This window comes from Daucus carota, chromosome 1, assembly GCF_001625215.2.
Source record: "Daucus carota subsp. sativus chromosome 1, DH1 v3.0, whole genome shotgun sequence".
NCBI classification, from domain to species: Eukaryota; Viridiplantae; Streptophyta; class Magnoliopsida; order Apiales; family Apiaceae; genus Daucus; species Daucus carota.
In genome coordinates this window covers 4584877-4600260 of record NC_030381.2, presented here as the reverse complement: position 1 = coordinate 4600260, position 15384 = coordinate 4584877, and the positions used below count along the sequence as shown (strand labels likewise).

The 15384-nt window shown below is 34.6% G+C and overlaps 1 protein-coding gene across 1 annotated transcript; it reads right to left on the bottom strand.

Moving 5' to 3' along the window:
- Nucleotides 1–13384: 13384 nt before the first annotated feature.
- Nucleotides 13385–14137, bottom strand: LOC135148341 (uncharacterized). Its single transcript, XM_064084196.1, has 2 exons — nucleotides 13928–14137; nucleotides 13385–13816 (listed from the first exon to the last, which is right to left on the bottom strand). Exons 1-2 carry the CDS (start codon nucleotides 14135–14137, stop codon nucleotides 13385–13387), a joined length of 642 nt encoding a protein of 213 aa, XP_063940266.1.
- Nucleotides 14138–15384: the final 1247 nt, after the last annotated feature.

Here is a 15384-nt window from a genome sequence, read left to right as displayed (position 1 = left end):
AGGTTATAAATCACAATATATGTTAAAAAGTTATTCTGATGTGCTTTTTTATATTTTGTTGAATATATTATATGTTATCTAAAATATTTTATTTATAATAATTAAATTCTTTTTAAATATTATAACTAAAATGTACCGATCATCCAAAACATTTTACAAGCTTAATAAATTTTATATAATTGTCATCTTAACTAAATATTTTAGCGAACACATACTCTCGAGTCTCTCATAAAGATAATTAGTCACTTCCTTCTTTATCATTTTTCTTAAAAAAAAATTATGCATTATCACAATTTGCGGAAAAGCGTCAATAGCTTTTTTTTTTTAACGAAAAAGCATCACTAGCTATTCTTTTGTTTAAAAAATAATAACATAAAAGAATAAGAAAGCGGAATAGAAGCCTACAGAAATGAAGACCGATTTTGAGACTAAAAGCCCAAAATAGTTTTGAGTTTCTAAAATTCCAACTGAAGCCCATAAGGGAAGTAGAAATGAGCCCGACTTCGAGACTAGAAACCCAAAATGGTTTTGAAATGACACCTTTCTCTCGAATTGTCTGTATAAAATTTCAGGAGAGTTCCATGTCTCTGTTAAAATCATCTAAACTTACATGAAATCAAAATTTTAAATTTAATATAATCAAATTTTAATTTGAATCATTTTCGAATTGATCATGTCATTTTCGAATCACTTTTTCCCAATTTCCAATCACGGTCGGGTCTTCATCAGTGTCGAAATTTCGGATCGTGTCTGCATCTTGATAAATACATATTAATACTTTCAGTTAAAGTCACTAGCAGACATGGCGTTACTGGTGCCAAACATCTGTATAGAAATATGGATAAGAAGAAGCAAAGAAAAAAGCTGAGGTTGCTCCTCACAAACATTAAGCCTGGCCTTCTAGCTCCAGTAGCGGAACTAGGATTAAAAATCAACCGGGGCTCAATTATTTAACATCAAGAATTCATATTTTTATCTCATAAAAGTAAGCGTACCTTTTTTTATGTGCTGGTGCTATCATCCTTACTTGAAGTACTAATAGACGATAACTGAATCCTCCGAGTTTGCATATGCTGATAACGTTGCAAGATTGATTCGTTATCCACAGTCGCAAATATTGCCTTCTCGATGTACACCATTATACTATCATTCAGCCACTCATCCCCCATCCGATTACGCAAATCAGACTTTGTTAGGTCCAAAGTATCGTAGAAGGGGGGGTTGAATACGATACTCACTACAATTTAAAATTCTTTCGAATCTTGCGGATAAATAAATTGCAGTCCTGTAATGGGTTTCGTGTTCCGGATATTTATTGGGTCGATTTCTGAGGATATGAAAATATTAAACCAACACACAATATTTTCCAAGGTATATCTGTATATTGATAAATACCTCGAAGGTGCTATAAATCCAAACCCGAAGGTTGGCTGCAGAGACTACAATACACTCTACACACAAACGCCTATCAAAACAGATCTTCTATCTAAGCTCTCGTATGTGTGTAGTGTGTGCACTTTACAAAGTGTGTAGTTGTTTTCAAATGAAAACACAAAGCCCTATTTATAGACTTTCCAACAACTAACCATGGTTAACGAGTTCGTCCTGGACGACTTGAGTTCGTCCTGGACGGATTCGTTTTCTAAAAATAAAACTAACTCCACCAAATCACAAGAGATTGGCGCCACTTTCATATACACATATATATACATATATGTATAGCTAAGTTGCGCCCCAAATATACTTATATGTATATTCCAGTGGTTTTACTTGTGAAAGTCAAAGATGGCGCCCTCCAGAGTCAAACATGGCGCTTAACCGTACACCCCTGTGGCTTGAGATAGAATTTATACAAGGCCACAGAGTTGATTAAGTGTCAAGCGCAAGTTTTGACTAAGTCAAACCTTGCGCTTTGACACGGTCAAAACTTGCGCTCCTCTAAGGAGATAGTCCCACAGTGTAATAGCATATATGACTTAATCGATTTGTGAGTAATGAAGGTTTTACTGTATGTGGCGCAAGTGTTGACTTAAAGTCAAACCTTGCGCCTGTACAGTGGAAGGGTGAGGTTTGTTACTTAGAATAAATCTAAGTAACGAGACAACCTTGCGCCATTCACCAAATTCCTTCCCTGTTATCTCTCATAAGACTGAGGGTTGACCGGGGAGACTTTTCATAATATATATATTTGTATATGTATATTTATGATTTATTAATTGATTTGATAATTACTTGAATTAATTTCTTATTCAAGTAATAATCAATTAATATCACATAAATATAAATATATAAATATATATATTAACTTGAAATTCCTTTGTCACTTTTAGGAGTAGTTCTTTTGACTTGGTCAAATATTCGTTGATCGAATCCACTGAATACTTTCGTATGTCCTGACGTCCTGTGCACTGGTCTGGTTCACGAGCGACTCGAACTGAAATAATTCTTTGAATCCTTTGCTTGATAATATTCTTGATCAGTCATTCCGGGTTAGTTTATGCTTCAGTTTGTTGATTATAAATAACCAACCAAGATATATAAAAATATCTTGCTTCAGGGGTTGCACTGAAATCTTTCGAGTACTTGGACAACATCTTCATTGCTTCCACAATCTTGAATACTTCAATCTTTATTCTTCACTGAGGCATGAACATATTAATGAACTTCTTCCAGTGAACTTATTCCTTCAAGAATGTAGATGGCTTCTTCAACCTTTGTCTTCGTATCTTCCGATTCCGGTGCAGGCGTAGTGTTATTTACTTGTCCTGTTCTATTGTTGAGTTATCATCCCTATGTAACAGATAGGGTTGTCTTTACATTTAGACTTACAATCTCCCCCTATTTGTTTGTTAATCATAACAAGCAAATCCTCTGGAGGATAACTCAACTAACACTAGAAAAAGTAAAGTCCTGGACTAGTAAATAATGCTACAGAGTTTCTGGATCATATAATACATTTCCAGATTTCATGAATAGAAATAACAAATGTGCATATCACTTTTATTTCTCTGGTTCTTGCTTACCTGCCAGATAATCCTCATAGTCTGTCTTGAAGAGAATTCAAAACATTCCATTATGCAAAGAATAATCAGCAGCTTCATTGAATTCTCCAGTGGTAATGAATAAGTTCCTGTCTACCACTTACTGAAGAATAAATGTATCACCTTATACTTCTCCTCCCGTTACCTTGATCAGGTTCCCCTTGGTGATAAGTAGTTGTCTTCCCTTAGATGAAAGATCAATCCTCCTCCGTAGTTGAAGAAGAATCTCCCCTTCAGTAGTACACAGCTAAAGAGTAGTTTAATCCCCCTTAGTTGTAGACAATAGAAGAAAGCTAACTTACTTTTTCTTCCCCCTTTCATATATTCTCCCCCTAAATATATTCTCCCCCTTAGTTGTGGAATCCTCCGAGGATATGTGGTATCAAATATGGTCAAGGAACGTGTACAATACTTCCTGTACCAAAAGATAATCTCCCCATAGAGAACTAAACAACGCTAAAGCTGGGGTCGAAGAAAGAGTTCAGAAGAAGGGTTTACTTTGATTGGGTTGGTCCCTATGCTGAAAGAATAGGTTCCAAACGGAAAAGTAATGAGTAAAACTGACATTCCAGTAACTACATCCACTATGTCTGTAGGTATAAATTTGGTAATTAGTGGGTGTCTCACTAAAATGTTCTGCAGGTGTATCACTCAACACTCAATTTTCTCTCGGTTTTTGGGTAAGGGTGTCACTCACGAGTTCTGTAAGTGTATCCCTCCACACAAATACTGAGCTTCCAAAATGCTGAGTACCTGCAAGAAAATCACCTTAGCCACCCTTAAAGGGGGTCACCGGTGGTGCAATGGGAGTTCGTAATTCCCAGTCCCTATAGACTCATCAGATAAATCCGAATCATGGTCCACAAGTTGCCAACCACTAAGTGGCTTATCCAATTAAGGATCCAGAGTTGTTTGCTCTGGGAGGTTAGACAAAGGCTTAATTATGGCAAAGGCCTAAGTCCTCCTCAATGTCTGTGAAGACACTTGATTCAAGTGAATCATCAACCATAAGTTCACACCGTGAAATGGAATGAACCATAGTTGCTTCCGTCAATTCTTTCAACAACTTGTGAGCTTTCAATACCAATTATCATTATATGTACCTCACAAGTGTTTCATTCTCTCAATTTCCTATGTGTTTGCACTCACTCATGCTCACATATTTCTCATTCAGGTATCTAACTGAACCTTCTCAGAATCTCACCAAGTGTTTAACTCTCAGTGTTTGGCTCACAGTGTTTCTCTCAGCACTCAAAGTATGGTCTTCTATACCTGCATGAGAAAATCACCATAGCCCCTTCAAGAGAGGTCACTGGCGGTGCAATGGGGTTTCGTAAATCCCCGATCCTCAACTGACTCATCAATAAATTGACTCATAGTCAGAGAGTTGCCGATCTCCTATAAATAGGAAATCCATTCCGATTGGATCCAGATCTGTTCTTATCTGGGGAGGGAGACGAGAATCCTGAAGATTTGGCAATTGAGATCCTCGTTTCCTCCTTACACCTGTAAAGGCATCAACCATCTTATCTACCGTAAAATGGTAAATGAAGAAGTTGCTTCTGGAACAAAACCTTTAACCTCACTGTGCACTCTCTTGTATCGTGTCCATAAGATTTTTTGTTTAGGCTCTTCATCAGAGTGATTACTGATGATGTGCTTGACTCAATACAAGATGCTCTGGCTGACGAGCGAATTTCAATGGACTCATCCTGTTGAGAGAATGATTCCAGAGACTGTTTTATTGCCTTTTCAGCTCTATATTCTTTTGGGAGAATACAGATGAGCAACAGTTACCTCAAGTTTGAAAACACCTTTTCTCCTTGAGAGGTAGAGCTGTGGGTACACTATCCCTCACATCCTTATTTGCTGCAACGAGTACAGTTTCTCCCTCATTGACTTTTAGTCTAATAAGTTCCTTATCACTCCAGGGGGAAAGTTGGGATGTGTTCTGAATTTGGTTTTATAGTCTGGGATAAAGATTGTTGGTTTTCAACCTTATGACTATCTAGGAAAGCCAAGAGGCTGATTAAGTTCCGAAGAACAGAAAGAGATATAAATGCATTTTAGAAAATCTATGATTTTGAATGAAAGCAATTGCATTTAATCTTTTGAAGAAAAATGAATCAGTTGTGACTGTAAAATGATTTTCATAAAGAATGACAATCACAACCGATGAAAGAATCAAAGTTTTCCATTAAAAACTTGTTTGAGTACGAGAGTCTGAATCTATGCATAAAAGGTTTAAATGAACTTGTCTTTGAAAAAGACACAGACTCCTGTTTCTCACTACAATTTAAAAAGGGAAAAAGAAAATTTATGCGCTACAGTGTATAAAGCACTCACCACAATAATTAGTGAAAAGGCCTCATACTAGCACATCGTCAAAACAGACGCTACAAGTGACAAAGATCACCAAGTACACAAATACAAGATAATCAATGTATCGTCCTATGACGCTACATGTATAGATGCAAAATATTCTAAGAAATTTTATGATATAGAGTAGTGGATACCAATTGTTGAAATCAATTGATATGAAAATTTCTTTAAAGAAACTCACCACTCTAGAACATAAATATGAGACTGAATAAAGATTATGTTGTCTCCCTTGTACTCAGAATATTAAACACCTAAAATATATTAGCCCTAGTGGTTTTAAGAAATATGCAACAATATTTCACCAGTGCCAATATATCACAATCAATTCACAAATAAAACATCAATAAAGCATCAAAGAGAGATACCAATTAAATAATTCAAAATGTGAATTAATCATGCATCTATTATTCTATCAAAGTCAATCATGAAACAAATAAGCATATAATTGTCATGGATCACAATTTAACTAAGATAAAATAATAATTACCTACGCTATATCATATAATTATCAGATCATCATATAACAACTAAAATCATGACAATCATACAAAGATATACGCAAGCCCGAGGGAAAGTTGAAGAAAAGTTCACAAGTCTTATACATGTAAGCATTGAGTACAAGTAAACTCACACAACTCCTCGCAGAAAATATTAACAATTAATATTAGTGATCTACATATAAGCATGCAAAAATATCACTAACACTAAAAGTATCACAACTATATGCAGTTAGACATGAAATGAAATATCAATTAATGAATCATCAAATATCCAACACAAATAGTTATGCTTCAAGTATATACACTAATATAAATGGATTCAGCCTAGAGAGAATCTAAGTAACTCCACAAATACTAGTATATCATGACTAAATTCTAACTAGATTCTAACCACATACCAATTACTGATACAAGTCACAAGTCTAGAAACAAATAAGTCATGCATCAGATTTTATACCTATAAAAATGAATTCAACCTAGAAAATAATCCTAAGTATGTTCACAAATACAGATATATCACGACTAGATTATGACAAAGTTCTCTACTAGATACCAATTGTTGAAGAGGTATAGATCAAGAAAAATAACATAATTAAGTCATGCTTCATGTCATCTCTAATCATTTAAATCATGAACAAATAAGTCACTTAATTGTCATGCAACACAATTTAAATAATTTGAAATAACAAATACTCATGCTAAAACATATAATCACCATCTAAGCATGCAAATCAATAAACATGGCAATCATATATAATAGCAAAAAGCACGAGGTACTGGATTTTAAATAAATTCACAAGTCCTATGTATAGACAATTTAATACTCATGAATTCATTCAAGAAATACGATAGACATGCTCATGAAAGAAGTAATACCTTATAGAAAATATATCATGTGATCCACTTGCAGTTAAGTAAAGTGATAAGTTGAATACCTCTGAGACTTGACATTTCAGTTGATGTACCTTTCTTGTACTGATTAAGTCCAGTGGTTGTTGGCATAAGTCTTGGCAGGTCTAGAATCTTCCAAAATGCGCATATTCAAAAGATCCTTGACTTCTTTTTATTGCCATCATTCTTTAGGCTAACTAGTAGACCATAAAGAATTGCAACTTTGCAAAAAACTCATCATATCACTAATCTGCATTCACTTAGCAATTATCTTGCACAAGTGACGTTAGTCCACATATAATATAATCATGGTATCACAGCACATATAGTTGTATTGTGTGTGCCTTGTATCATGAGAGGTAATAATTTGGATACCAAATATGACTCTAGCAAACAGATATTAAGATAATATGCTAGTCAGAAGTCATACCATGTCTGTGACGATCATCAGGTGTTGAATAGCAACTCATAGAGAGCTGGTGAAGAAATAGGTATACAAATTCCGTTGGATCTGCAACTGCAAAGTCCTTGAAATATTGTATGAATCTTCATCTTCTAGCTCACTGTAATATCCTAAACCCCAGTCTCGTCAATGGTGCTTTAGTTCAATCATGAAGGTCGTTGAGTCCCCTAAGATGTAGAGTCCTGAACTTGAAGATTCTGTTTCCATCATCTTCATAACCTTCTCCTTTGTAGTAACTCTAAGCAACCAAATTGGCTTGTCCCTCGTAACAGAGCCAAAACTATCCAGTTGGAATATGAATACCCGACAAGTACTAAGTACTGAATTGTCTTTAGGTCAGGGTATCAGAATCCGCACAATCTGCTTTCAAACTGATTGAGATCATCTTGCTGTGCAATCACTCAATCTGGATCCATTTAAGAGCTTCTGAATCTTCCTCAAGTTTCACTTCAGATTGAAACTCAAAGAAATAACATCATTTCACAATAGCTCTCCCAGTCTTCACTTCACCGTTAGGAACATTTAAGAACTAGAACCCGGGAATGATATTGACTCCAAACCCTTTGTCTAAGCAGATACGTTCTTTATATGTCCTGTTCATCTTGTGTGGTGTTGAGTTTGACTAGTAGATCCACCAAATGCTCCCCCTAAGCTGTTGCTGGGATTTCTTTAATAATCCTTATCCTTGCAAAGAGATTCTGCTTGGATCTGAATCATTATTAAACCAATAATATCACCTTTAACAGCTTGGAGCAAAGTGTCGTTCAATGTCCTGTCCAGACTTACAATCACCTTCTGTTGATTAATCACAATCACCCTGTAGACTGTAGACTCCATTGAGTAGCTGAGGAAAATATTCTTTGAGCTTCAAATGCAAGACTTGCAAATAGGCATTTTCCTCCAAACACATACCAAGAGTTAGTGTTTGCTTCTGATTGGCCACTGCCAAGAATGGTGTCTTTCTGGATTTATCAATGATCAGGGTTCATCTTGATCAACCTTCATTTGTGACGTCTTGTCCTTCGAACACATATGAACAACACGAAAGAATCTAGAGCAGTCAATGATCATCGCAAAAAGATATCTAGCTTTGTTTGCAGACATGACATTAGCTGATCCGTAGAAATCCATACGTATCATCTGAAGCGGCTCAGTAATGTTAGTCATATCTTTGCTTCTGTGCGATGCTCCTTCGACTTCCCTATTGACATACCTCATAATCTTCATCCATATTGAATTCCAGATGAGGTAGTCCTCTCACCAATTCTCTTCTTACGAATAGAAAGAGCTCCTTGTTTTGACATACAAGTGCGAGAGCTTCAGATGCCATAGCTAACACTTATCTCGTGAAGCTTTACTATCGAAACAGCTCACTCCATCTTCAGTTGAAGTTCCATATTAGCTACGAGCAAAATTCACATTCTTCCTGATTTGAGATAAAACACTATTCCATGAACTGACATAATGTCCTTTGTCAGAGAACCGTCTGATACTAAGAATTTTTGTGCTTTGACTCTTCCAAGAAAGATATTCTTCCATGATGACATTCCAGGAAAACAGGCATGTCCCGTAAGAGAATCTTTGTTGTCATCTTTCAAAGATTATTGACGGAACTGCTCACACGATCACATTTGCTAACATGGTACTTTTGTGAATCATATGATTTCAGCTACTCAGCAAACAGAGTGCACCAAAAATCATATGGAACATATGTAACCTGCAATCACAAATGGAAAGAGTTCTATGGTCCCCAATCATAACTGGGTCCGGATGGATTAGAGATTTTTCTTTAACAGCGGTAACAACAGAAGTAACCTTAACATGCTAATTCTTATTTAGACATTGCCCTAATGTAATTCTCAAACATGCTTTTCTAAAATCAATGCGAGTGCAAAGACATGCATTCATGAAAATAAGCAGACATGATGTTGAATACACATGGCAAACAATCAAAGATAAGACAAGAGCAAGGTAGGCAGTTATGCAATTCAGAAGATTCAGTACTCTCTACTTAAACCAATTAACACAAGTGCAACAGGTAGCAAGTAGAATTACATATATTCAATAATCTTCGAAAAGCATATGGATTAGACACAAGAAATTAATAATCACATTATCAATTTATATTAATCCCAATCTGTTGTTATATGGCATTATACTATCTCTATTACCTAAGTCAGTTTTAGATCTAACATGAAGTTCTAAAAGTTCTACTGACAGAAGGTAGACATTCCATCATAGAACAAATAAATTCCTTAACAAACAATTCAGATAAATAAGCAAATCTAATTGTACTAGGGAATCTGAAAGTAAATGTTTTAACAAAGTTATATATGCTAGGATCATAACCCCTAAAACTAAGAGTTGTTTTCCAAAGGAAAGCTTCTAATCTCACCATAGCAAATAATCAAATCCTAAATATTCATACACATGTTAAGAATCTGCTAAAGACACATGCACAAGATTATCATCAATCCTAGTTACCAGAACAATGACCTAGCATACTAGTTCAACATTATCTATTGTGATGCTATCATGCTTGTGCTTGTGTGTTAAACAATTCTACTCAGAGATTTATAACATGCTTTGAATATAAAGAAATATGTATTGCATAGTTAGAAAGAATTCGTACCTGAGATGTGCGAGTTGAGTCATCTTCAGAGAATGCTAGGATAGCCAGATAACCATAATCATCCTTCTCATCAGCAACTGATCCAGCTCACACCTTTCCTAAAATAGCATAAGAACTTGTTGTGATGTTTCTTTCAAAACATCCACTTGAATTTCAGACAAGCCCTATCATCCTTGTTTGTCGTGGCTTCAAATATATATAGCAACCATTCTTTGCTAAAGATACCAATCAATATTGTGTGTACTGACCAACTCAGTTTTCAAACAACCTGTCGAACTGAACCCCGAAGAGTCACCACTTGAAACCAATGGATTCCATCTGAATCTGACATGACTAAACCTCTCAGATAGTGTTATGCTAATCCTTGAAGTTATGTCCTCACATTCTTCAAAAGTGTTAACTTTCGTCGACTTGAGCTTCCTCAAATTCAGTAGTTACAAACTCTTCTGTTCAATCCTAAGGTTCTGACATAAATGCACGAAACTGATTTGGTGCAGTAGTAACTCGATAATTATATCCTTAAACCTCCACAATTCTCTGTCTTTGGTTCAGTTGATTCTGGATGGATTTAGCATTGATACAATTCACCGTGTAATTGTATTTCCCTGAATCACTGAGTTAGATTGAAATCCCTTGAAGATTCTTCTGCAAAAACTTCTCTTTTTCCTACTACTAGTGGTGCCATTCAAAGTTGACATTCCGAGCCCTGGGAAGATGCACTCATAAAGCAAGTTCCCATCCTGATCTGGTGATCTGATAATCAAGTAGGAGTAATTACTCAGATCAAGGCCTGAAGTACCTTCTTCAAAATCCACTATTAGTAGTACCAAATTAGTCTTCAATAGAATCTTCTTCGAATCACAATCATCTTTGTCGAACATAGAAAACTGCTTCTAATAATCCTTTGAGAAATCAATTGGATTGGGTCATCAATGTACTTCCATTACCGGTTCTGAGAATCTGGTATTTGAAAGCCCGGTGTTTGTCTTGTAATCTGTCAGCCTGATCTGTCTCAACTAAATGTCAATCTGATTTGTCTTGGAGTAGAATAATTAAAAAGGTTACGGGACACTTGATTATTTAAACTAAGTTTAAATTATAAAGAAAATAAATTTAAAAATAAGTTTTAAAAGATGAAAGAAAATAAAGTATAAAATAAACTTAGTTAAATCTATAAAGTAAATTTAATTATATTTAAAAAATAAATTCAAATAAATTCATAATAAACTGAATAAGTTTAGAATAAATTTATTTCAAATTTATTTAGTAAATATATTAAAATTTATTAAATAAATTTAATTTTTGAAAATATTCAAGTGTCTCGTCTCCAATTAAATCATAGCTTCCAGAACAAATGAAATTGAACCCTTGAACTTGAACTTATATCCATAATCAGTTAAATCCTCTTAAATTTATATTTTATATTTTAACTTAAATATAAATTATAAACTATAAAAATTTAAATAATAAATTTATAAAATTTATGATAAACTTAATAAAGTCTAAGAGTAAACTTTACAAGTCTAAAATAAATCTGAACAAATTTATTAAATGAATTTCATAAGGTTTATAAAATAAATTTAATTAAGTTCATAAAATAAATTTAATTAATTCATAATAAACTCAATTAATAAGTTTAAAATAAATTAAATCAAATTTATAAAATAAACTTATTAAAATTTAAAATATAAATTTATAAGTCCTGGTCCAAAGTTCAGTATCCAACAGATAATCCTTGCTTAGGCCTACGGACAAATTCAGCAACACAAACCGGAAGAACATTTCCCCTAATCAAATATCAAAAGCTAGGTTCTTGATTTTCCGTACGATTAGGATCCTGATTTGTATATCAATCAGCCTGGCTCTGATACCAATTGTTAGGTCCAAAGTATCGTAGAAGGGGGGGTTGAATACGATACTCACTACAATTTAAAATTCTTTCGAATCTTGCGGATAAATAAATTGCAGTCCTGTAATGGGTTTCGTGTTCCGGATATTTATTGGGTCGATTTCTGAGGATATGAAAATATTAAACCAACACACAATATTTTCCAAGGTATATCTGTATATTGATAAATACCTCGAAGGTGCTATAAATCCAAACCCGAAGGTTGGCTGCAGAGACTACAATACACTCTACACACAAACGCCTATCAAAACAGATCTTCTATCTAAGCTCTCGTATGTGTGTAGTGTGTGCACTTTACAAAGTGTGTAGTTGTTTTCAAATGAAAACACAAAGCCCTATTTATAGACTTTCCAACAACTAACCATGGTTAACGAGTTCGTCCTGGACGACTTGAGTTCGTCCTGGACGGATTCGTTTTCTAAAAATAAAACTAACTCCACCAAATCACAAGAGATTGGCGCCACTTTCATATACACATATATATACATATATGTATAGCTAAGTTGCGCCCCAAATATACTTATATGTATATTCCAGTGGTTTTACTTGTGAAAGTCAAAGATGGCGCCCTCCAGAGTCAAACATGGCGCTTAACCGTACACCCCTGTGGCTTGAGATAGAATTTATACAAGGCCACAGAGTTGATTAAGTGTCAAGCGCAAGTTTTGACTAAGTCAAACCTTGCGCTTTGACACGGTCAAAACTTGCGCTCCTCTAAGGAGATAGTCCCACAGTGTAATAGCATATATGACTTAATCGATTTGTGAGTAATGAAGGTTTTACTGTATGTGGCGCAAGTGTTGACTTAAAGTCAAACCTTGCGCCTGTACAGTGGAAGGGTGAGGTTTGTTACTTAGAATAAATCTAAGTAACGAGACAACCTTGCGCCATTCACCAAATTCCTTCCCTGTTATCTCTCATAAGACTGAGGGTTGACCGGGGAGACTTTTCATAATATATATATTTGTATATGTATATTTATGATTTATTAATTGATTTGATAATTACTTGAATTAATTTCTTATTCAAGTAATAATCAATTAATATCACATAAATATAAATATATAAATATATATATTAACTTGAAATTCCTTTGTCACTTTTAGGAGTAGTTCTTTTGACTTGGTCAAATATTCGTTGATCGAATCCACTGAATACTTTCGTATGTCCTGACGTCCTGTGCACTGGTCTGGTTCACGAGCGACTCGAACTGAAATAATTCTTTGAATCCTTTGCTTGATAATATTCTTGATCAGTCATTCCGGGTTAGTTTATGCTTCAGTTTGTTGATTATAAATAACCAACCAAGATATATAAAAATATCTTGCTTCAGGGGTTGCACTGAAATCTTTCGAGTACTTGGACAACATCTTCATTGCTTCCACAATCTTGAATACTTCAATCTTTATTCTTCACTGAGGCATGAACATATTAATGAACTTCTTCCAGTGAACTTATTCCTTCAAGAATGTAGATGGCTTCTTCAACCTTTGTCTTCGTATCTTCCGATTCCGGTGCAGGCGTAGTGTTATTTACTTGTCCTGTTCTATTGTTGAGTTATCATCCCTATGTAACAGATAGGGTTGTCTTTACATTTAGACTTACAGACTTCACAATTTTCATTGCCGAGAATACTCTCTCAACGGTAGCTGTCGCAATAGGCAAAACAAGAGCTAACTCAATCAATCGATAAACAAGAGGATAAGCTGTATGTCTACGAGTCTTCACCATTTTAATTGCAAGCTCCCCTATATTCTTAAGTTCTGAAATATGTTTATCGCTTCGGACATCAAAGATGAAGTTGTTTAACTGAGTACCCAACAGTTCTTGATCCATTAACGAGAAATCATTTGGATAAAACTGTGCTAATCGAAGAAGCTTTGCATGATCAAAATCCAAAAAAGAATTTCGGGGATCAAGAGAGGCAATGCAAGTAAGCAGCTCACTGTTTGTCTCTGAAAAACGATTTTCCATCTCTCGAGAAATAATATCAATCACCTGAAAATTAAATTTGAGCAGAATATATAAACATGGCATAATCAAATAGATAAGTTGTACTATTGACTAAACCAATAAAAGACACATAAATAATTAAAGTAAGTAACTAACCCCACAAAATATTTCAACACGGTATAGATGAAAGTATGTAACAGCTTGTCCTTCACGCCTTGAGCGACCCCGAATTGGTATTGTGTCATTCATATTAGGTACTTCAATGGAGTTCTCAACACAAAAATTCTTAACACTTTCTAAAAATGTCTCCCATTTGTCTTCTCTTAATGACTGTAGTTCCACTTTCGTAGCTCGAACCATAGTCATGGCGTTGATAATATTTTGAGTCTTTTGTTGTAAGGCTTCTGACAAATCATTGGTTATTGCCAAGATATCTTTCATCAAACGCAATGTAAACACAAACTTGGGCATATGTTTTGATAATTTGATGTTCTGTTCTCAGTTCATATGTATTACTGATACCTCTGCTTTTTTAATGTTAATTATATTAATTTTGATTATTCTAATAATTAAAACTAACAAAATTGTAAACAACAATTAAAGCAATAAATTAATTCTTTTTTAATGTTTTAGCCAATTATTTTTTTAAAAAGAAAAAAAATTATCCGGGGCTCAAAAATTTTCTTTTCTTTATTTTATAATATATCTATGACTAAAAAAAAAAAAATTTTATTAAATTTTTTTGATCTAGCCGGGGCTCAAGCCCCCCTCTGCCCCCCCCCTAGTTCCGCCCCTGTCTAGCTCCAAAAGCCTGGCTAGTGTTATTCTCTTCAAAACGACCCCATCCACAATATCTATGGCTCAACATTTACAAAAGCATGAAGGAATATAATTCCTCGTCCTACACTATGATTTATGCATGTCACTGATTCCGTTTTGCTTGCGTACAGACATTTTATAATGCAGGCATGTTAAGTAGCTAGAGAAGCTGCTGGTTTTGTTGTCCTTAGATTCGATTCGATTCGCTTTCGAGATATCAGCTACAGCTGCACTCATTCCTTCGTCGAGTATTGTCTTAGAATTACATATTATGTTATCTGAGCTTCTATGTGGTAAAAAACACTGTCGATTCGACCAAAGATCAAAAGGAACCTTTCTCTCATCTATTTTTTAAATATTAACTGTCTGCTCATCTATCTCAATTATTTCTTTACGTTTTACTTTTTCAGATATACCATTTTTCATAATTTTTTTCTCTTTACTCATTTACTAAACTTCCGTAACCAACTCATATCTAAACATTTGAGTGAGACGGAGAAAGTATTATTTAGCAGTGACTATTTTGAAATTCTGATTGCACGTAAACATAGTACATCTGTAAAACGCACCAGAAAACCCAAGAAGATCTAGATAACTACATGGATAAACTCAATCTATATTCATGTAACTTTTCTTATACTTTCAGTTTAAAATTTTACCAAATGACTATGAAAAGATAGAAGAGGAAGGATACCAACCCAATGGTTTCTACTGTGCATGCATGTAACCTTTTGCAATGTTACAAGAGTCGGACATAATATATTAAAGATGTCCATTCAGTTGCACAAACAAGC

What these genes read in the sequence shown, in the direction of transcription:
- LOC135148341 (XM_064084196.1), bottom strand. Translation starts at nt 14,137, where the DNA reads ATGACTATGGTTCGAGCTACGAAAGTGGAACTACAGTCATTAAGAGAA. An exon ending in GTGTTGAAATATTTTGTGGG is followed by an intron (nt 13,817 to 13,927) that starts GTTAGTTACTTA and finishes TTTAATTTTCAG; the next exon opens with GTGATTGATATTATTTCTCG.